At 39.0% G+C, this 23,596-nt stretch overlaps 1 protein-coding gene across 2 annotated transcripts in view; it reads left to right on the plus strand.

Moving 5' to 3' along the window:
- The first annotated feature begins 4,011 nt into the window (after nt 1-4,011).
- The window catches only part of TDP1 (tyrosyl-DNA phosphodiesterase 1), a 45,094-nt gene continuing 25,509 nt past the window's right edge, over nt 4,012-23,596 (plus strand). The window contains exons 1-12 of one of the 2 annotated variants that reach the window (XM_015630652.1): nt 4,012-4,100; nt 4,780-5,324; nt 6,813-6,856; nt 7,526-7,581; nt 9,893-9,989; nt 11,097-11,131; nt 12,218-12,310; nt 13,911-14,081; nt 15,670-15,748; nt 18,582-18,767; nt 19,531-19,579; nt 21,655-21,721. In XM_015630652.1, coding sequence (XP_015486138.1) covers nt 4,784-5,324; nt 6,813-6,856; nt 7,526-7,581; nt 9,893-9,989; nt 11,097-11,131; nt 12,218-12,310; nt 13,911-14,081; nt 15,670-15,748; nt 18,582-18,767; nt 19,531-19,579; nt 21,655-21,721 — 1,418 coding nt within the window. In that variant the 5' untranslated portion in view covers nt 4,012-4,100; nt 4,780-4,783. The remainder of the gene's footprint in view (nt 4,101-4,779; nt 5,325-6,812; nt 6,857-7,525; nt 7,582-9,892; nt 9,990-11,096; nt 11,132-12,217; nt 12,311-13,910; nt 14,082-15,669; nt 15,749-18,581; nt 18,768-19,530; nt 19,580-21,654; nt 21,722-23,596) is intronic. The other variant, XM_015630654.2, reaches the window with a different exon arrangement.

Genomic DNA, 23,596 nt, shown 5'->3' on the forward strand with positions numbered 1-23,596 from the left:
AGAAAGCTTTGATAAGATGTGCTAGGAGAGCAGCTGGAAGCAGGCTTGAGCTCAGACTGCCCTTCTCGACTCTGGATGTCTTACTAGTAGCAACTTTTTCAGCAGCAGCTGTCAGTTTGCTGGTGTCCTCCTGTGAAGGTACAGCGTTGGGTGAAGGAAAACACTGCACATCGGGAGCCTGGCCTCCCAGGAGCAGTGTAGAGAGTGCTTTTAGTTAGATCTAAATGTAGCAGTACCAGGAAGGAAACTTCAGCTTGGGAAATGGCATATTTTAATGACTACAATTCTTGCAGTCCCCTTTTCATTTGGAAGATTAAATGCTAGTAGCTAGTTAGATGAATGGTTGTTGAAATATAAGAGCATTTTAGATGACTTGAAATAATTTTGGGAAAAGAGGATCACTGAACCAAACTGACAGAGAAAGAAAAAAATGTCACAAAAGTTCCCAGAAATGACAGTATTTATATGCAAATGTACACACAGTGTCAGTTCAACAATGAGTTTAATCTGTTTACATTTTTGCCAGTTATTTGCCTCAGAAGGTTTAATTTTAAACATTAAAATTACATAAAGTTCAAAACTTATACTAATAACTACACCAAAATAATATTTTACTAACAATATAGCATTGTTAAAACAAATTATTTAGAAAAATCAAGTGGAGTAGGAATGTGATTCAAATTCTTAGTGCTTACCTTTTCCAATGAAGAGTTCATTTATGACATCTAGTGGGTAAAGTTAGTATTACTTCTAATTTATAGAATAAATGCAAATGTGACCAAAAAAAAATATGCAGCAACAATTTACTAAAAATTCAGTTGCTTGATTGCAGTTGATGATGCTAAGAAATTGCCATTTCTCCTGAAAAAAATTTTGTTAGTATGTAGTGCAGTTGAAATCCTGTTTCACCTTAAGAAATAATGTGTGCACACTATTCCCCATGTCTTGCAAAAGCAATTGAAAGGACTCTAATTGCCAGGGCTGCTCTTTATAGTTTCCAAAAAAATAGTAGGGGTGTTCCCATAGCCCAGGATTTTGTGAATTTTGACAACAAATCAATATGCACAATAACACACTCAAGAACTGGATCCTAACAATCAACTTTTAGGTTTGCAACATCTGCCTTTGGTTCCTCTCTGGTGCACAGAGAAAGCTGTGTTACTCAGAACCCGATTAAAAACCGCACACAGGTTGAAAGGAACGCACACAGGACTAGTCATCAGCAAAAGCAAAACATGTGGCTGCACTACAAACCTTACTTAATGCACACTAGCAGAAGCCACACACAAAAAAAAGTATCTGCTTCCCCAGGGACCTTTTAGGGATCTTCACAATAAGCAGTAATTGTGTAAAGGGCAACAGTTGCTGGAATTGGGCCCACTTAAGGAGCTAGCAAAACCACTAGATGACAGAATTAGCCCTAGAACAAAGGTTTCTTAATTAATTCTTGTGCAGCTGCACAGACAAAATGGTCTAACAGGTGGTCACGGTAGAGCCTAAAGCCACAGCAGGTGTGACTTGGCACCTTTTCAGGAAGAAATAACTAAACCTGCATCTCCTGGCTTCCCAGGAGTCCTCTACTCCTATTTTCTTTCAGAGGAGATGCCATCAGTGACTCATGCACAGAGCCTGCTCATGTTTAAACGCCTTAAGCATGTTTTGAGTACTCCTGCTGGAAGAAACATCCAGGGAATTTGACAGAACACTTAATTTTTATATGGTAAAAATAGCTAGGAGAACATAGATAAGAAGTTAAGCATTTTGAGATTTATAATTCAGCAGTTAAGACTCATGTTTGAAGCCTTAAGCATTTTTAGATCTGGTCATAGTTCATTGAGAAAATGTTTACTCACAGCTGAAAACCATCAGAAATTACTACTTTCATAGTTTATTAAAACATTTTTGTAGGTTTTACTCTAAATTATCATAGACAATTTTGATTACAACCTTTTCAAAACAGCTTTTGCAAAATATATATGTAATTAAAAAAACACTTAGTTGCAAGTGGTCATTGGGGAAGAAGATCGCTCAAGCGGGAGAAGAAAGATGTTCATCCTTTCTAAACTTTATATATATAATAAATACACTTTATAGTAGATTGGTCTCATTTATTGACTTGCCATTAGAAAGACTCACAGACACACTGTGTATACTGAAATCTTTTGTCTTCTTCACACCCTTTTTTCAATTCACTTGTACTTGAGTAAAAATATGACTTCAAAACCACATCAAGCTATATAACATATCTTGTATTTTCCTCTAAGTATGGAAACACATTATTTCTCTCGAACATTCTTTTCTTAATATTTCTGTAGAGCTGTAGATTTACATTTGAGAATTCATGGCTAAAAATGTCCAACTATTACTTGAACTAAAACCAAATATATTTCGGAGAATACACATTTATTATTGGGACATGCAGCAGCTTCACATTTACTGAAACCACTGAATAGAGAAATTGAATGTATCACTAATAAAAACCAATGACAAGCTCAGCAAAGTAATTTACTTTATATGTCTTGCACCCATATGAAATATAATACAGCCTTCTGCTCACCACAGTCTTCAGCAGAAAAGCAGGGGTTTGATTATTTTCTTTTGAAATAAATACTTCAAAACTTAGAAAATTAGTATTTTCTAAGGATTTGTAGGTATTTCTGTTTACCACACCTACAGCAATCCACTCCAATTAGTGTAGACCAGTCAGTACAGAGTGCTCTCAAAAGTGAGACATCTACAAGCTGGATATTCAGAACGTAAATGAAAAACTATATACCTTTGAGGGTTTCTAGCAAAAAAACATTACTAGATAAACTAGTAGGGCCTTCTCTGCTTAAACAGCCTCTGCTATCTTCATTGCACGTTTCAAAAACCCACAGAAATAGTGATTTGCATTAAAAACCAATAAACCTAACTGAGGATTTTTTACTTTGTGTAACTGTTACAAGAAAAATAAAAGAGGCACTTGTTGAATCACCTCTATTCATCTACTCTGTTCCAGTAAAATTGAAAATGGGCTGAGACCATTCAGTTTAGGATTTTTAGGTTAAAATAAAATATTTCATACTGCTACATTTTACATGCTTATGATGAAAAAGCTTTTTGCAAACTTAGAATATATAGTACAGACTTCTAGGAAACAAATCACATGAAATTTGCTTCTACCAGACTGTAATTTTTTCCTTGAAAAACGCCAGATAGCTGTAATTCTCAGTTAAGTCACCATACAGACAAGAACTATGAGGGGAGGGTGTGCTGAAAGTGTAGTCAGAAGCCATCAAATTTTCTGAAGTACTTGTAGAAAACAAAAAAAGCGTTTCCAGAGCTTACACTTAGAAAAGAGACTACAGACATAACAACCATCCAACGTTCCTAAGAGCGATTTGTTCCCACAGAACACCTTCAGCAAGGGTTGATAATGCGGTATTGTATCGTACGATAGCAAAGGTTTTATCCACGGAGCATTTCAGGAAAAAAGAGTTATACACAACTCTGCGGACAAGCACTAAGAGAATTACACAAACCCGCTAAATTTTCAGGAAAGCTTTTCTAAAAGTAGCCTGCCGGTTTCATCGCGTGCTACTGGCATTTCCAGAATTTGTTAACTGCAGCCACAAGTTTACAACAAATTAGACTAACGAGAACCGAGCGCTCAGTTCACTGCAGCAGCTAAAGTGTGCTTTGATGCGGGCCGCGCTCCTCCTTTGATTAATTTTACACCTGTTTTGCTCCCACTCCTTCCCGAAGTCCTCACGCAGTTATCTCATTAGCGGGGCACTTCAGACAAAGTAATTAACACCGCGCCGAAGGAACCATTATGCAAATTTCGCACCTGCCCATAACTAACACTAAGGTCAAATGACGGCTCGTTAGAATAATTCCGCTCACTGAGACGTGCCTGCCGTGCCATGACGCGCTGCTCCTCTTCAGGCCCCTGGGGCCGCCCGACCCCCTCACGGCGGCCGCGCGCCACCGGCTCGGGAGGCGGGGCCGTACCGGAGGGGGCGGGCCCGGGCCTGCTCTCGCTGCCCATCGCGGGCGCTGCTGGGGCAGCGCGCGGCCCCGGGTTTGTGAGTGTGTGGTGGCGGCCGCGGAGCGCGGTGGGTACGGCGGGCGGCACGGTGGGCTGTAGCTACTGGGCCGGAGCTACCGGGCCGGAGCTGCTGCCGGGGCTCTTTGGTGCCGTGGCCCGCGTGGCGCCGCTCCCGCCGCGGGCGCTGCGTTCTCTGTGGGGCGGCGGCGGGAGCCGCGGTCGCGGCCGCACGGCCCTCGGCGGCGGTGTGGACGGCGATGGGCGGGTTCTGCCGCCGCGGCTTACGGGGGAGGCGCGGCGGAGGAGCTCGCCGGGGATGGCGGAGGGAGGCCGCGGTCCCGGAGGGTTCCCGCGGAGGCTGCCGGAAAGCGCCGCTCTGGCTCGGCCCCGCGCTCCTGGATCCGCTCAGCAGAGCACGCTGGATCGCTCAGCTGTGGGGAAATAGCTGTATCGTGCAACTCGCACTTGTGATTTTTAGAATGCTTTCCCACAGCTGCTTATCTTGGGACGTTCCTGTGCAGGTTTTCACATTTGCTGCTTCCCATTTGATGGTTTGCTCCCCTTTGCACGTGTTTCTTTGTTTCCCGGGCACAGAAGGAAGCTTTTTACGCTATGAAATTTCCCGGAGATTCTCCCAACTACCAAAGCACAGTTCTTTAGTAATAAACAAATGGGAACTAAGAAGGGAGACAGACTTGAGCATAATAAAAACGTACAATTTTTGTTCGGTGTTTTTTCATCCCTAGGAACATGCTTCAGGAAGGCGCACACGGTAAATGGACAGTATCTAGCAGCGATGAAAGTGCCGCGGAAAACTCTGACAGTGAAAAGCCATGTACATCTTCACTATCGGATGCCGCATGTGGTAAAACGAGTGGACCACAATATCCGTGCTCTGATGCTAGGAAAGCTGCTCACAAGAGAAAAGCTTCTCCCCTGAAGCTCAGTGATAAAAGTCTTGCCGCAGAAACACCTCCAGCAGTTAAACAGAGACCAAGCCAAGAAGGTTCAGGTTGGTCTCTTTCTAGTAGTGATGAAGAGCCTGAAGATCAGCAAAAGCATGCCTACAAAGAAATGGTGAAAGAAGAAAAATATGATGTGCCCAAAGAACATCCTTTGAATCTTTGCAAAGATGACAAACTCTCAGAGAATCTGAAAGAAGAGGAGTATAGTGCCAGTGAAGCCCAAGATACCTGGGATTTGGTGACTGGAGGCAATCCTTTCAGATTTTTTCTCACTAAAGTCAGTGGAATTGAACAGAACTATAATTCTGGAGCCCTGCACATAAAAGGTGAACAAGTGGCTTCTACTAGAAGAGGGCTTTTGGGAGAAAGCAAGAAAATGCTTATTTTTACTTTGTGGGTATTTTTAAATGCTTGTATTTTTTGTGTCACTGAGGTTTCATATTCTAAATGTGCATTTAGTAGAAATTGGTTCTGTTATCTGGACTATTCTCTTTTAGAAGTGCAGTGTATGAAGCATTATTTGCTGATACTTTGTTGTAACTTGAGTTAAGCTGCAGAAATCTAATTGTATTTAGCCAAGGCAAGTCATACTGCTTCTTATTGCTGCCTTCCCTGTGAGCTAATCTGGGGAAACCCAGTTGTCTTTGTGGCACTTAAACTTTCTTGGGTGCATAACTCCCTGAGTAGTTGTTTGCACTTGCCTTCGTGCTGCTGAGTGGTTTGGACCTAGTAATTCACTATTACTAGATGCAGTACTTGTGAAGTTCTGTGTTTGGGGTTGATGGATACATTTAAATTCAGTTGGGAGAGAGCTGTCTATCAGTCAGGGTATTGTGGAGTCTTTGATGCACAATACTGATGCTTCAGGAATGCTGTTGTTCTTTGATGTAAGGTGGAAGAGCTTTGTGCACCTGTAAACATCCCTGTTAGAAATAATACCTTGCACATCACAAGACAGAATCAGAAACAAGTATTAAGAAGAGAATTGTGTGCAGAAATACAACAAAATAAGGCAAAAAAAAATTGTGGTCATTTGGGGGAGAAGAAATTACTCAAGATCTATACAATTGGTTTGTAACTTAAGCTCATGCCTATTAGCACAAGCAGGTGTCAGATTTTAGTTGCTTTACTGCAGGATGATTTTATATCTGCCGTTTTTATATCACAAACTTTGTGAGTTTGTGACTCTCAGCCTGTCCTCTCTTGGGAGTCCTGCTAGGTCATTGGTTAAGCTGGTGGACAGGCAATATTCTTTGTTTGTTTAACCCGCTAAATCAGATTTCTGTAGAGGTAGGGCATTAAATAATTTGCACGTCCTGGAAATTACTTGTAGGGTGTGTTTTCAAGTTGGTGCTGTGCTTCAGTTGTTGAGGTTATAAAGCCCCAGATGGATTAGTTTCCTGCGGTACTGTGATTGAAATATGGATACACGTGTCCCACAATCAGTCTGCAGCAGACAAATGAGCATTAACTATGCCCTTATTGCTCTTATGCTGCCACAGTTCTTCAAGCCCACTCAGTAGGGGAGAGAGTACTTTAATGTCTCTTATCAATATGATGTTGGACACTTTTTCCTAATCAGCTTTTAAAACTTTTCTGCTTTGAGAAGATTATTAATTTTTATAAGCATATGATCCTAAGTGATTCACAGAAGAGTCAATGACTTGAATATAAGTAAACTTGTGAATGCCTCTGTTACACCAGGACTATGAACAATCTGGCCCTTGTGCTGTGGTAGCTGTCAAACTGTTTAAGATGCAAAATGTTTACTTGAAGTATTTTCTTACTTATTCATGCTTTAATATTTTTAATAGATATTTTGTCTCCTATTTTTGGAACTCTCATATCTTCTGCCCAGGTGAGTTTCCAAACTGATTTGCCAAACTGATTTCACTTGCTTGTTCCACTTCATTAATCTTAAACTTGATAATCCATGCTTGTGCCATGTAGCTGATATTAGCAGGGAACCTTGTTAAAATAGAGGGAATTCTAAATGTTTTCAACTCTGGAACTATTTATTGAAATATAAACAGCATCCTATGTTCTGCTGTAGAATTCAGGCAGTTATAAAACTACTTTCTCCTGTTTTTAAGGAATGTGCAAGTGAGAAGCATGTAATCATGCTCATAAAAACTGAGGTTTTTTGAAAGAAATAATGCCTTGCAATCTAGGAATAATATCTTTGTTATGCCTAGAAGCTTTTTCTATCATTCATGATAAACACATGGCAAAGAGATGATCCTTGAACCTAAGCTTTACATTATTTGCAAGTGATTCTTTCTTTTCCTGGATGGTAAATTTTATGATTACTAGTGCACACTTTTGAGAAACTTAAATTCATTCTTGAATTATTAAAGAGATATGAAAGAAAGAATGTGAAAGTCAAAATGCACCTGCTTTTAGAATATGCTATATATGATGTAAGTAGTAATGTGCGATGACCTTACATAGAAAGCTTTTTTGCTGTAGTTCATTGATCTAGCTGGCTTTTTCTTTTTAATGAGTGTTTCTTTTTCTTACATGCAAGTTTAACTACTGTATAGATGTGGGATGGCTTGTAAGACAGTACCCGCAGGAATTCAGGTATGTTTATTTTAAAAAGGTGATGTGATGAAATTTCCTTTCATTTTCATTTCTGTTCATAGAAGGTCTCATTATAAGTGAGTGATAAACACTTCTTTGCAGTGCAGATGCTTGTTACCAATTGGATATGTATAGTCTCTTAGTGGTTTTTTTACTCTTATTCAACAGTTGTAGTTCTCTGATTTCTTGATTCTTTTCAAGACTGGTAAATGGTCTGAGTTTGGGATAGCTGGTTTCTGATTTTTATTAATTAACACTGAGACGGTCCCATTGTAGGCCACAATGACGTGACAGTAGATGACCTGTAAATATGGAACAAGACACATTTTGCCATACAGTTTACCTAGTCAAGAGCTAGATGGTCCAAGAGAAAACAGAGAATGTAGGAAGGGCACAAGAAAACTGTGTGACAAGGATCAGGATGATTTGATGGATATGGTATACTAAGTTGATGGGTATTGTTATAAAAGCAATTCTTGTTTGCTTGAAATTCCTTTCTGACAATTGCAAATGTCATCTGTAAATCCTGCAGATGAAGTGAACCTATAATGTGCCTTTTTTTTTTCATTTTGCTGGAAGTGCAGTAGAACCAGAGTTCACAGAATCACAGAGTGGGTAAGGTTGGAAGGGACCATACTGGGTTGAGTAGCACACTATTCCTTGTGGGATCCTCCACTACACGTGTCAGCTGTCATCAGTGCTTTCAAGGAACTTGCTGTACTGTTTGTGCTTTGCTGTCTTGCTTCTCCAGCACGTCAGGCTAGTTAGTCCCCCACAAAAATCAGGGTCTGAGGCTGCTCATACTGCTGCTGTAGAAGGCCTCATCCACTTAGTCCTGCTGATCAGGTGGCAGGCAGCAAACACCTACAGCAGTGTCACTCTTATTCATCTGCTCTTGTATCCTAACCCATAACATCTTTATTGGTGCCTCGTGTAGAGGGCAACTCCACTACTGCACCTTCCTGTCTGTCCTAAACAACATGTAGCCCTTCATGACAATATTCCAGTTGTGTGAGCTCTCCCACCATGTCTCTGTAATTGCAATGACATCAAAGCGCTGTGACTGCACACAGATCTCCAGTTCTTCCTGTTTGTTCCCTGTACTATGATATGCAGGTACTTTATAGAAGTATTTGAGTGTGCCAGTATCCCAGTGGGAGTGCAAAGGGATGCCCCATAGTGCTGTCTTGTGGTTATGTATTTGGCTGCTTGTGCTCTCTGCAGTTATCTCTGTCCTGTCCCATCGTTAATATTTGGGACAGCAAAATAATGGTACAAGACTCTGAGCCTACATTAGAGGGCATATAGTGAAGCTTTATTAGAAATATGCTCTTTTTATACAGCACTTTGGTACAATGAATATGATTGCTCATTTAGAATAGCACCTCTTGACTGTTATTTCCAAATAAATAACAAGTTAGAAAAATACCACCTGCTAATGGTTTTTCACCTTCCAAGGATTGTTTGGATTCCTCCTTATGATTTCTTAGGCTAGAGTGAGAAAGTTGTGTACTTGACTTTCCCACAGGCTCAAGCTAGTGCCTGAAGCTTGAAAATCTCTTACTTGACCACTGTCAGTTCCCACACTGTCCCATCATTCCCTGTAACTGGCAGGAGAGAAGAGAGCATAGCTTGTGCTCCAGATGTCTTCACCAGCTGTCCCAAGGCCCTGAGGTACCTCTTGCTTGTCTGCAGTCTTGTTGGGACTTTGTTGGTACTCCCTTGAAAAACCCATAATAATCAGTGGGCTGAGCCAGGCTGGGAATTTTCTTGGTGGTGTCTCTTGCCTGTACTTTGGGGAGGCAACACACTTCCCTACAGATCAGATGTGGTTGGCAGGACCAGAAATTTAGGTTTAGGAAGTGAACACCAAATTGCTGCCAGAATAGTCCCTCTCCTTTTCCCTAGCAAACTTCCATCTTCTTTCTCTGTAAGGTAATAATTCGTAAATTGCCTTGGATCTGCATTGTGTATGTTGGTGCTTTTGAGGCTGTACATTTGTCTCTTTCCAGCTATAGAGACAACCATTTCTTCTATGATCTTGTATTAAGAGTTTTTATTTTGGTGTCTGCTTTACTCCACACTTCCTGTTTCCCTTTTTTTTTCTATTACGATTTTCCAGTGTCTATTCTTTAGAGGTTCTATTGTAGTTACTGCTATTTTGAGTTAGTTAATAAGGCATATTGATTTCAGTGCCATCTTTTTACTGGACTATCAGATTTAGGGGCAGATGTCATAGCCATGTGAAGGAATGGTTTAGGCTAATTGCTGATTCACTTGATGTTTTAATGGTAATCTCCTTTTGTTTAAGGAAGAAGCCATTGCTGATAGTTCACGGCGAGAAGAGAGAATCCAAAGCTGAATTAATTGCACAAGCACGGCCTTATGAGAATATTAGCTTTTGTCAGGTAAGTAACATTTGTATCATCCTTTGGTTGAAGTTAAGCCATCTCTTACACTCAACGTCTTGTTACTGATGAAAAGACACACCTTATCTGTGAAGTTTTTTGTTACATTTTGAGGAATATCCATACCAGGAGCACAGGAACATGGTAACAGTGGTGCCGGTCAGATGTGATTATGGTAGGCTTCACCCACAAAAACAGAGCAGTTGCCCACAGAAGTGTCACAGGGCTCACAGAAGAGCTGCTCATCTTCTCCACTAACATGTTACACTTAAGTTCTTACAATGGCTGAAAAGGAAGCATTATTTTTGTGTAAAGCAAAACTTAGTCCTAGTGTCACTATAATCTTAAATCTCATTGAAGAGTTATTATTTTCCAAATATGTTTTACACAAGAAAGTACTGATACAAATAATCTCTGTAATACTGTTACAATTACTGTGAGCATGCTTCCCAGCATATGCCATCTATCTCTGATTTTATATGTCACATTAAATCATTGTTCTGTTGTCCCTAAGTGGTGAAGCCATTGGCTTCATCCTGGGGGAAGGTGTGGCTATGGCAACTTGCCAGTGTTCCAAGATTTTGCCAGGTGAAGTATATTAATTATCATGGGGACACTGTGCTCTTTGTTAGGAGGAGAATGATCTTGGTATTTTGTTCTCTCTGAAACAGTCTGGTAATCCTGAGTTTCCTGTTGAATGTGGACCCAGTACTGCAGGTGTGTCCTCACTGGTGTTCAACAGTGGGGAAGCATTCCCTCCCTTGACCTGCTGGCCTTCTAATGCAGGCCAGGACCCTGTAATCATCTTTCATGCAAGAGTACATCGCTGGCTTCTGTTCAGCTTCGTGACTGGCAGGAGCTTTGAGTTACTTTCTGCTGCCTGTTTCTGAAAATGCTGCTAGTAAGAGAAGCACAAATTATGGAACAGTTCCAGCAAGGGTTGCATTACCATTTAAAATCTAGCTTGTAGAAAGCAGAGAGTACATTAGGATAACTGAGAAGAAAGGTAATGTATTTTGTGATCTGTCCACTAGAGAGCAGTGAAATTAAACAAAATAAGAAGCAATGCACAATAGCAATTTTAATGATGAACCTTTAATTTTGTAGGCTAAACTGGATATTGCATTTGGAACTCACCATACGTAAGTAACCCTATGATGCAGAAAGGTCTTCAGCAAAAATGGGTTTCATAGAAATTGTTGAGTGTTAAAGCTTCCGTAAATATCTTCTATTTAGAGATGACAGGATTGTTCTAGTTTAATGAGACAAATTAGCTATTGAGTAGATATGAGATGTGCAAGTTAAACAGTTGAACTGGTCTAAGACAGGTGGACTGCGGGCCCTGGCTCTTAACTCATGTCTTAATACCAAAACTGTAATGAAAACCTGATCAGTTATAGACAGGACCGACACAACACTGATTTACTGATCATGTTTTTTAGTTCATATGAAAGATCTGGAAATAGTTAGTGAATCTGGGGCTCTTCTCAAAGAAAAAGCTTGAATTGGATATAATACAAGTGTGACAAAGTGAATTTTGTAGATAGAAATCTAGAGATAAGAACAGATCTGTTTTAGCAAAATCTTTTGGGTTCAGTTTGGATTTCATATCTCATCCTTTGGGATCATGCAGGTATGCTGTCTTTACACAGCTAATGAAAACTTGCATATGAAAATTTGAGTAGTTCTTTTTACAAAAGATACCAGATGTGTGTTTATCTCAGCTACTAGTTTTAAAATTCCTTTGTGCTGTAGCTTGAGTTAAGAGTTATGATAAATAAATAGCATTTTTGCCATTACAATGGTTAGCTATATACATACCTTCTTTTAATATAAAAGTCAGTTTAAGAGGAAGTAACTAGGTTTTAATAAATTTAGCTGTAAGAAAAGGCTTTTCAATGTTCCTTAGTTCTTTTTCTGACTATCTGCAAAGAGATAAGTTTATCTGAAGAACTGTGTAAATACAGGAAGTGTTCTGCAAGTATTCACCTTGTTGTGGGTAATTAGTTGCATGAGATGTTAAGCTGTACTCTGGAATAATATATATGGGGATAGTCTAATGACTGCCATGTGAGCTTGGCATGCACATGGATTGAAGTCTAAGTGCTTACATGGTGCAGATCAAATTTTTGAAAATAATTACCTTGGAGCTTTTTGATGACTTGCTAATTTATCTCCTACTCTCAGTACACTTAAAATAGATGAGAGTTACATATCTTTGTTTAAAGGAAAATGATGTTGTTGCTATATGAAGAAGGTCTTCGAGTTGTGATACATACATCCAACCTTATTGCTGAAGATTGGCACCAGAAAACTCAGGGGTAAGCAGCAATCCCTAGCAGGTGAATGTTTAATACTTTCCATAGGTATTTTCTACTGCTAGAGATGCGATCTTAGGTTATGTAGTGTTGCAGGCCTTAAGCTCTTCAGATAGAGCTATTCTGAAACAAAATTTTAAATATTTGGCTTAGAGTGCTGGTAGCTGTCTAAGTCTGAACTCTACTTGTTTTCTCCTGTAAAAAAAAATATGTTCCCAGTTGGCTGATAGCTTAAAATCAGTCTTACTGATACAAAAATTTATTATGCTGCACAGTCTCTTTATGAAAAAAAATTTGTAGCTATAAAGTACCATTTATATAGATCTGAAGCCACTATTTAAAAATTATCTTAATACTGCAAGAATAATGTGGATGTGCAAATGTTCTGGTTTTGTTGTGACTGTATCTAGAATATAGTCTGATAAATGTTGAGTGTTATTGGTTCTGTAATACATTAGATGACCTAGTATTTGATCAGTATCCTTTCCTGGGAAGGAATTTTTTTCTTTGGTAGAATTTTTTAAATTTAATGATCATCTTAGGACATAGTTTTGTTGAGAGCACCAAAACCAGGATTAAGTAGCATGTTAATATAAGGATCCTCAACCTCTTCAGTTTCTTGGCTATTTTTATGGGACCATTTTTTTTGGTTAGATGACCACAATAAATCAGGGTATAAAACTTCTTGAAAGTAATGGAAAATTGTTTTTCAGAAGTTGCTATCACTTTGACATCCATTTTGCTGCCATTAAATATGGCAGGGTTTTGAGATTTTACTTGTCTGAGACAAGCTCTTCAAGTGGCAAAAATAGCCACTGATTTTTTTTGCCTCTGAATCTTATAAATCTTTAGTGTCTTATGGCAGTTAGCTTTTCAGAAAGTTAAGGTATGAAAATATCTATTGGGATACTAAGTAAGTTCCCCTATGTGTCAAATACAAATAGTTTTCTTTTTTAGCTTTTACATACTGCAGTTTTATGATGTATCACAATATGGTGGTTCTGAATTTCAAAGGAGAGTATCAACACATTGTAAAGTTGATAATGCAGAATCTTTGGTTCCCATGGCTGCAATAATGTGTGACTGGAAAGAAATGCTAAATGCTTTTCCTGTGTGATGCCCATCCTATTTTTATTTTACTTAGATGGAGGTTCTTAAGAGGCAACCTATTATTGTGGGCTACTCTTCAAACTATAAAGCTTTCAGATGCTTTAATTGGTGGTTTTCTATGCAGATGCACAAACCAGTAGTTTAGCAGAACACATTTCAGAGCTCTGGTCCTGTAGAAAATGTTGATGAAATGACTGATGGTTGCTAAGTCTGAGCCTGACCAGTTTAACAGTGGCAAAAGCTGTAAATGTATGTGTGGATAAATTACGAGACTGTTGTTTTCATTTGAAAGTATTAGTTTTATGATTTCAAATATGAGCTGATTCTGTAGATGTAAAGACAAGACATCTATAGTTAGTATCACAATGGATCTGTCAAATACTTGTTTAGGACCTTCAGATGTGCTTTACTTACTTACTAAACCCATGAGTTACTAATGTGTAGTGTGCTTGTTTATGTGGCTGATTTTTTTTTTTTTTTTTCTTTTTTTAAGAATATGGCTAAGCCCTTTATATCCAAGGCTACCTAAGGGAGCATCTGGTTCTGCTGGTGAATCTGCAACTAATTTTAAATCTGATCTAATAAGTTACTTGACAGCTTACAATTCTCCTGCACTCAAGGAATGGATAGATCTGATTCAAGAACATGATTTATCAGAAACAAGGTATGCATAATCTTAAGTTTTTTGTAACTTGCACAGGTGGGTTTTTCCTTTTTTTTTTCCAAAAATTAAATACCTGTTTTAGGCTCTGTTAGATCTTGTGCGTATTTTGTAAGGTAATCTTGTTTCAGGCTTGAGTGTGCATACATGGCTCTATGTGGTTTTAAAAAAAAATTTTAAAAAATTTGACATAATTTCTTATGTAGATTATGTCAAATTGACCAACTCCAGTTTTATAACCATGCATTTTAAAAGAAGAAAGAAGGATGCACCAGCAGCACTTTATAGAAGGTAGCTATAAAGTAATAAGGTCTTGATTTCATTTGAGCCGATCTGGCTCAGGTATTTACTCCAGTAATATTACTAATGGGAAAAAAACTGTGTCGTATAGGGTTTGTCATGTAAGAATGATCATATAAGCAAACATTACTAGAATGGGGATTTTAGTCAGAATAGGCTCCTGTTTGTAAGGCAGGGTTGAATCCACATACTTATCCATAGAATTTTGCCTATAACAGGGATGGATTGGTTTTGGTGGGCAAGGTTGTGTCTAACTGGTCTTGGAATAGTCGCCTCTAATATCACATTGCTGATATTACTTAAAAATAATTCAGGCTGCTTAATTAACTTCTAATAAGTCGTTCCACTTAAATACGAGCATTTAATTCAGAAAGTGTAAATCTCCCTGGCAACTTAATTGCTGTTTTATAATCTGAACAAAAATTGTTGAAAAGAAGAGCTGAAAATGTTCATATACTGTGGTGGAAATAGAGACTGAAACCATGTCTAGTTTAGACATTAAAGTGCTTTTATCTTAACAAGGAGTCTTAAAAGATTGAAGAGGGTAAAACAAAAATGTATTTTATAATCAGGTGAGCTAACAGCTGCTCTGCTTGGCACTGATCATCAGCATGAGTTTAAACAGATGAGTTGAGCCCTAGTTGATAGGAGTTTATACATGGGCTAAGAGTCACTTGTTAGGGTAAGGATTGCAATTTTATGTGCTGTAGGAGGCATTCATCTGTGGATAAAGTTAGACATTAGATGTATGCAGTAGGGAGCGGCTTCTTAAAGCATCTGTTCATTGTAACTTTAAGAAGGTCTCTTCCCTGTTTACAGGGCAAAGTCAGATAGGCTACTAAACCCATTATTAGGAAGTGTTGAAAAAGCTGTACTTTACATCTGAACTATTAGGTGCCCAAATGAAAACTCACACCTGAATCTGCTGATTTGGATGGAGCAGTAGATTGGCTTTACTCAAAATTAGGTGCCCAGTTAGGTGCGATTTGTGTGTATTTGTGGTAACAGTATCTATCTTCTGCACTTTAATACACTGAAAAAGATGTAGTTCTTGTCTCTACTGTAGAATAGCCTTGTGATGGATGACAGCCATATAGAATGCTGATAATAAATTGTGCAGCTGAAAATCCACTTTTCTTTGTATTATAAATCCCATGAGAGACATTAAATATTTCTGGTTGTACTGGAGTGTTCAATCTTGCTTGTAAGTTTTATTTAAATACCTTGCTACTTTACAAACCACAGCACTCAAGATCTACAAAAATCGGTTGTTTTTCTTCTTTTTTTTTAGAGTGTATCTGCTTGGTTCTACCCCTGGACGATATCAAGGCAGTGATAAAGAAAAATGGGGCCATCTTAGACTCAGAAAGGTACCAAAACTGTAAACTTTTTTGTTAATATCCTTTAAAGTGTAAAAAGTATTTTGGAGAGAATTCTTCAGATCCTTCCAATTATTCCAACTGTTATCATCAGTCATTGTTACAGCTATAGTTAGCAATAGCATGTATAAGCTTGCAACTTAGAACTTAACCTGTCTACTGATGAAAAGGGCAATATAAATGTTTTTATAAGTACATTAACAATAGGAGACTAACAAGAATCTCCATCATTTATTGGATGCAGGGGGAGACATAGTGACAAAGGATGAAATAAAGGCTGAGGTACTTGATGCCTTCTTTGCCTCTGTCTTTAACAGCAGGACCTGTTCTCCATCTATCCAGCTCCCTAAGCTGGAAGACAGGGGCAGAGAATGGAATGAAATCCCCATAACCCAAGGGGAGCCAGTCAACAACCTGAACTGCAACACTGAAATGTGGCACACAAGTCCATGAGACCAAATGGGAGCCACTGAGGGAGATGGCAGAAGTGCTCACTGAGCCACTTTCAGTCATCTATCAGGTGTTCTGGCTGACTGGGGAGGTCCCAGTTGACTGGATACCCAGGTCATTAGACCCAATCAGTATGAGTTTGAAATGCGGGTCCTGCTTGGCTAACCTGGTCTCCTTCTTGACAGGCTAGTGGGTGAGGGAAAGGATGTCAGTGTTGTCTACCTGAACATTAGTAAAACTTTGGACAGTTGCATACAGAATTCTCCTGGAGAAACTGGCAGCTCCTGGTCTGGATGGGTGCACTCATTGCTGGGTAGAAAATTGGCTGGATGGCTGATCTCAGAGTGGTGGATGGAGTTACATCCAGCTGACAGACAGTCACAGGTGGTGTTCCCCAGGGCTCCTTATTGAGCCCATCAAGTTGGAGGAGTGTTGGTCTGCTGGAGGGTAGGAAGGTTCTGCAGAGGAATCTGGGCAGGTTGGATCAATGAGTGGAGACCAACTGTGTGAGATTCAACAAAACCAGGTGTAGTACCAGGTGCTACATTTGAACCACAGCAACCCCATGCAGCACTACAGGCTGGGGGCAGAGTGGCTGGAAAGCTGCCTGGTGGAAAAAGACCTGGAGGTGCTGGTTGGCAACAGCTGGACATGAGGCAGTGTGTGGCCAAGAGGGCCAATGGCATCCTGGCCAGTGTCAGCAGTAGCATGGCCAGTAGGACCAGGGCAGTGATTTTCTCCCTGTACTCGGCGCTGGTGAGGCCACACCTCAAGTGCTGTGCCTAGTTTTGGGCCCCTTGTGACAAGAAAGACATTGAGGTGCTGGAGTGTGTCCAGAGAAGAGCAGCAGAGCTGACAAAGGGTCTGGAGCACGGTTCTGATGAGAAGCAGTTTGGGGACTTTGAGGTGTTCAGCCTGGAGAAAAAAGGGCTCAGGAAGACTTTATTGCTCTCTACAGCTGCTTGAAAGGAGGTTATAGCAGAGTGGGGGTTGGTTTCTTCTCCCCAGTAACAAGTGATGGGACAGGAGGAAATTGCCTCAAGCTGTGCCATGGGAGGTACAGTTTGGATATTAAGAAAAATTCCTTTAAAGTCTGTCAGGTATGAGAACAGGCTGCCTGGGGAAGTGGTGGAGTCGCCATCCTTGAAGATATTTAACAGATGTGTAGGTGTGACACCTAGGGATATGATATGGGGTGAATATGACAGTATTATGTTAATAGTTGAAGTCCCTTGCCTTTAAAGGTCTTATGTTTATTTTGGTAAGCCATAATGGTGAATCTTCAAGGTTGCATATATGAAATTTGTAGGGACCCTTCTTGTTTGCTTGTTTGGTTTGGACCTTTTTCTTTTTTATTTTTTTATTTTTTTCACAATTTGATGAGGTATTTCATGTCATCATCATATTTCATGTCATTAAATGCTTCTCATAATTGGAGAATTTTTAACCTCTACCTCCTGCTGAAGTGGCATTATTTCAAATACTGTCATGAATTTTATATGAAATTCTAATACTGTCTGTGGCAAACTTATGTGACATACAGAGTATTTGCATCACGTTATTTTTCAACATGAGGTGACTCTTAACAGACATCCCTTTGTTCATTGAGAGCTTGTCCTTTCTGGTACACGTTGTCTGACGGTTTTTGTCTACTTAGACATAGAATGAAGCAAAAATAAAACAAAAAAAGTTTGTAAGGGAGAAAGATGATCTTGTGGCAGATGTCTCTGTAATTTAAAAAGGTTTTTAGTGACAATGCAGATAGACCTGGTGATACTACATTGATGACTGAAGCCATTAGATGGATTTTCTCTAGACTGGGGTAAAGGTGGCAACTACGTCCAATTTAATATCTGTCTATATCCATCTGTTTTTAATGTGACTTTAAATTCCACTCACAGCTGAAGAACTCCTCTAAAAGGATCACTTCAGTTTTCTCTTTAATTGTTCTTTATTTCCCCTATTATTGTAGGCTCTATTGTAGCTGGGTGTCATGGCTTTTAGGATACAAAAGGAGTTTTATGGCAAACAAACACCAAATATAAAAAGTATTTGTTTTATTTATTGTGACTTCTGAAGTTAATGTTTCATGTCTTTAGAAAGAGCTACTAACATTCTTTTCACCCATTATTTAATGGTTGGCTTTGGTGCTTTTGGATAAAACTTGTGATGTTTAATCTTCTCTTGAAGTGAGTTAATTTGGAAAGCCTGATGATTTTTTTTTATTGCAAAGTTAAATATGTAGTATGAATGTTAATCTCCTTCATTATCAGAAGTGAATTATAAAGGATTTATTATACCAAAAGTGATATCAAACTGATTAAGGTGTTCTTTAGGTGTTGAAGTCTAACAGTGTTTTAATTCCCCTCACCAGCTTTTGAAGGAGCATGCTTTGTCAATTCCAGCACAGGAATCTTGGCCTCTTGTTGGACAGTTCTCGAGCATTGGTTCAATGGGAGCTGATGGGTCCAAATGGCTGTGCTCAGAGTTCCAGGAGAGCCTGGTGGCTGCAGGCAGTGGTGTGACAACTTTCCGCAAATGTGATGTCCCAATTCATTTGGTATGTCTTTTAGATGCTGGTGACCTTTATTTAACATTTACTCATTTGTTTTGGAAATCTTAATTATTGGTTTGCTTTTAACTTTTGGAAGACAATAATGGAGTTTTCATCATGAAATTTTATATATATGCTACTTAATGCCATTTAATTGTGTATGGTTTGCTATAAAAATGTACCATAATTTCCATCTTCATGACACTGGATTATGTATCACCTCATCAAAATTATCTTCTCACTCTATAGCTTGTCTTTCATTGGGATTTGTAGATGCAGCTGTTTTTCCTGCTGAGATGTAACCGAATCCTTACTCACTAATACCTTTGGTTATTAGCACAATTAAGGGGAGGAGCAGAAAAGTTTGTGGCAGGAGCTTGTTAAATCAAGGGAAAGTGATGGCCAAACCATGCCTTTATCATGTGCTAATTGCCCGTATATATTTATATCTCATATTTGAGGTATGAGACTAATCTAATAAAATAGTGTTAAGAGCTAGCTTTGGCTACTGTGGAAGCGGCTGAAGCAATATTACTTAAGACTTGCTAGCTAATTTTGGTTAAATCTGTAAGAGTAAAAAATATTAGACTTTCCGTGTTACTGGCACAATTGTAGTTGTAAGCTGCAGTGTAAATTTATTAATTCTGAAAATTAAACTTTTGATATTTATTTTTTCTCAAGTTTTCTTTAAGGTGCTTATTTGAAAATTGACAGCTTGTCTATTTAGACCTGTGTTATTAAAGTTACTTTTTGTTCCACCTCCATGAAGGTTTATCCTACTGTGAACAATGTGAGGCAAAGTCTAGAAGGCTATCCTGGTAAGCTGATAGATACCATTTATTTGTTTTTTGTGGTCATAATGTCCTGCAAAATCAGTTCAGTGGTTGATGTTAAATGGACATGAAGTTCTCATCTTGCTGAGAATGTGATAGAATAGGTGTCAGTAGAATCTTTTGCTGGAGCTCTGACTCCAGCTCTCCTGCTGTGATTGAATAGAAAAGATTTTGTGGGCATTGGTATGTAATGTTTGTCTGTCCTAGCCATGTTCATATATCACTGTATAGGAAAACAACAGCTCTTGCCCACTGCTCTTCCTCCAGATATGTTTTGGCAGAAAATTCAGGTTTGAGTGTGTCAAGTTTTCCTTCTGTTTGATTGTAATGTCATTCTGCACATCAGATACAATGGAGACTAGGGTGTTATTGGTAATACACAACTGTTGTGTTCATTATTCCCATGTTCATTTTCATTAAGTCATATTTGTAAAAGCATAGCCCCAGCCAACCTGAAACAGCAATGGGTACTGCAGTATTCTGATACAAGGAAGCTTCTGGTATTCAAAAACAAGTCTTGAAAAGATCAACGCAACTGGAAGAGATTCATGAGGACTGAAAGAAAAGAGTTCTTTCCTGTCTATAGGAAGGATAAGAAGGAGGATCTGGGGACCCATAGGCCTCACAGCCACCAAGGAATCCTGGAAATCTTTCCAAACATATGATGGAAAAAAGGTGGCCCAGAGTAGTCAACATAGATTTTTAAAGGAGAAATTATGCCTAATTAAACTGATGTCATTCTATAAGTGGCTTGATGAATGAGGAGTGTCCCTAGATGTTGTTTAGCTTACATTGTCTTTAACCACTGTCTTTAACATCATTACAATGATGTGATTAAGTACAGGCTGGATAAGTGGAAAGTGGGGCAGATTGGAAGCTGGCTGAGCTGCCAGGCCTCAGAGATTGAGTGTTGGCACAAAGGCCAGCAGGTCAGCCACTAGTGGTGGCATGTGCCAAGCACTGGTACTGGGGTCATGCATTAGTGTTTTCATCAGATACCTGGATGGTGGGGCAGAGTTACAGCTGTAGGGAGTTTCCAAGTAATGCAGACTGGGGAGGAGCGGTTGTAATATTGGATGATGGTGCAGTCAGTCAGAGGAGCTGTGCAGGCTGGAGAAATGGGCAGACAGCAGCCTCTTGCACAGAGGTGCTTTCAACTTCAACGATTTTGGCATTAAAAGTGTTCCTGTTCCAAGCTGGATACCTATGCTCCTATGCCAGACAAGAGTAGCTTTTGAATTCTAGCAGCTGGTGGATTTTGAACATGAATGTTTTCAAGACAAATTTTTGTCTTTCCTCTGGTTAGTGTTTGGACATACGTAGAAATTGCAGCCAGAGAATTTATAGACACCTGTGGTTCCCAGAATTAAGTTATGGTGTCTTTAAATACAACTTGTTATCTACAGCCCAGTGACTTCTTACTGTATATTCTGAAGAGTTCTGTGCAGCCCTGCAGTTAGTACATTTCTGAGAGTAGTAAAGCTTTTGTAATAGGTTCTTATGGTGTCTTTTAGGACACGTTGAATACAGTAGGCTTTGCATCATGCTTTCACTACACAATAGTAATATAATTCAGTATGCCTGGCTGATTCTTCTTAAATCCATTTCAAGAAATCACAATGTGCATTAGCCAAAGGCCAAATCAATACAAATATAATTTCATCATGGAAGTTCTTGCTTTTTAAAAAACGTTGTTTGGGATTTGGAAGGTTTATTTTTTCTGCTTGGTTTATTTCCTCTAGTTTGTATTGGTAGTGATTCCAATCTCTTGCTATCAAGTAGAATATTAAACAAATACCCACAGTTCTCCCTATATCCATGTTCTGTTTTTCCTAGTGTAAAAGTGCTATGTAGTGTTTAGGAACTTGCTAAATTATAAGAAAATGGAAAAAAACCAAGCAAGTATACATAACATTTTATACTACTGGAGCATTTAACAATGCTTAGTTTCCTGAAAGTAACTCATGAAGGTAGGGCAGATAGCTTATTCCCCAAGATGCTTGCTGCTTTTAGAATGTCTTTCAAAAAATAAATGTACATGTTCTATTTTTTCCCTTAAGCTGGTGGCTCGCTTCCATACAGTATACAGACAGCCCAGAAACAGCTGTGGTTGCATTCCTATTTTCAGTAAGTAGAACTCAGTTCTTTGAGGGTTTTTTTTTTTCAGACTATATATTTAAAGTTACAGTGCTGTAATGTTTGAGTGTTAAAAGCAAGTAAGTGGAAATGGTTACAAGTATGATATTCTTCAGCTTCTTAAGATAAAGGCCTTTAGTTCCTTATCTTCTAGGTCTTATCTCCAACAGTTAGTAGAAAACATGCTGTTTACCTATAAAGATTATGAAATAATGTTGCTACTGGATTTAGGTTTCTGTAAACTTCTATCTAATGTTTCCTCAACAGGAATAATGTTACTGCTTTCTTTTTTTAAATTCTAGTTGTATTTCACTTTCCCCACTTGTGCCTCTGTATTAATGGGATTTCAACTGAGCCACAACAGGACTAGGGAGGCTTTTTTTTTTTTAGTTGCTTAATTTTTTTCTTCTAAGTGCAGCAGTCCTGCTGCAAAAATTCTCAGTCCCTTATGGCAATATCTTTTGTTAAAGATGCCTGACATTTTCTATTACGAATTTCTATTTCCATGTGCTACTAGTTGTGCTGAATTCTTACGGTCTGACACATTCCATGCCAAATGTCTCCCTCAGGCTGAATTGTTAAAAACTTAGGCATGTTTAGAGAACAATGGGAAAAGTTGTTTTGCAAAGATTAAAAAAAAAAATAAAAATTAATAGAACTTGTAACCTCTTACAAGACCACAACTTCCCATTCCTTTCATCAGAAACTTTTAACTCTTCTGGTCAGAAGTTGCTCTATTAAGAGAATGTACTAAATAAGATTGTGTTCAGTTGGGTATATATTCAGGGGGGTGAAATCAAATTGCTAGTGGCAGGGGCCATCCTCCATTCTAGAGTGAAGGTGATTGCTGTTGTGAACCTTGCTGGTCAGTGTCTAAGGAATGGAGCATAGGCAGAAAGTGTGTGAGGCTTTGTCTCCTGTCTTTAAACTGCGTTCTCTGAACACATTCAGCAAAGGAGGAAAGCTGCAATCAACTTGAAGTGTTCAAGATTGTTCAGTCGTGATTCAAAAAGCAAAAAAATCATAAATCTGGGGGTGTTTGTGCAGTCTTAATTCAGTTTCTGTAGTCATACCTCAAGAGGATCTTACTCGAAAAAAGAACCTTTTTCAGTTAGTCTCTTATTTAGTACACAGAACATTACTTAATAATGAAATAATTCATTGATTTATTCCTTTTCAATGAGAAAATATCCACATACCTGTCTTCTTGCATACAGGGACCTGCTCTGGCAGCAAAAGTGCTGTTTCAAGTTCATCTGTTGAATTGGCTGCAGATGGCAGTGGCCCTGCATAATTGCTCTGTAGTGACTGCCCAGATGCAGGCTCTTACCCTGCAGTAATGCAGGACAGTAGTCATTGAGGAGAGCCTGCATGTAAACTGTTAGCATAGGGCAGGAGACAGCAGCTTTTTATCCATGGCACCTGGGGCACACAGAAAACAGCAGGTTTCAATAGATGTAAACACAAGATTAGCTGTTTGAAAGACTTCCTATAATGCAAGTCTTTGGCCAGTGGGGGGATTATAGGAATTTAGGAAATTTCTCTTCTTTCTGGAAAATAAGATGAAACCAGCAGGAAACTAGGGATTCTACCAGAAGTGCAAGGAAAAAAACCAAATAATTTATGTAAGGAGAATGAATAACTCGTTTTTGCAAGTACGGAGAAATTAATGGACTTGGAAAATGGTGCCCTGTAGCCTCAACTGAAGAGGCAGGATGTCTGCCCCAGGCATGTAACTTTTATAATGTCTATGGGCTGTTTTTCTCTCTTCTGCCAGCTGAGTGTGTTTAACCTATAATGCAGCTGTGAACTGTAATTTTTCAAAAAAAGTGTAACTAAACTTAATATTGTTTTTACTTTTCTAGT

This window comes from Parus major, chromosome 5, assembly GCF_001522545.3.
Source record: "Parus major isolate Abel chromosome 5, Parus_major1.1, whole genome shotgun sequence".
NCBI lineage: Eukaryota > Metazoa > Chordata > Aves > Passeriformes > Paridae > Parus > Parus major.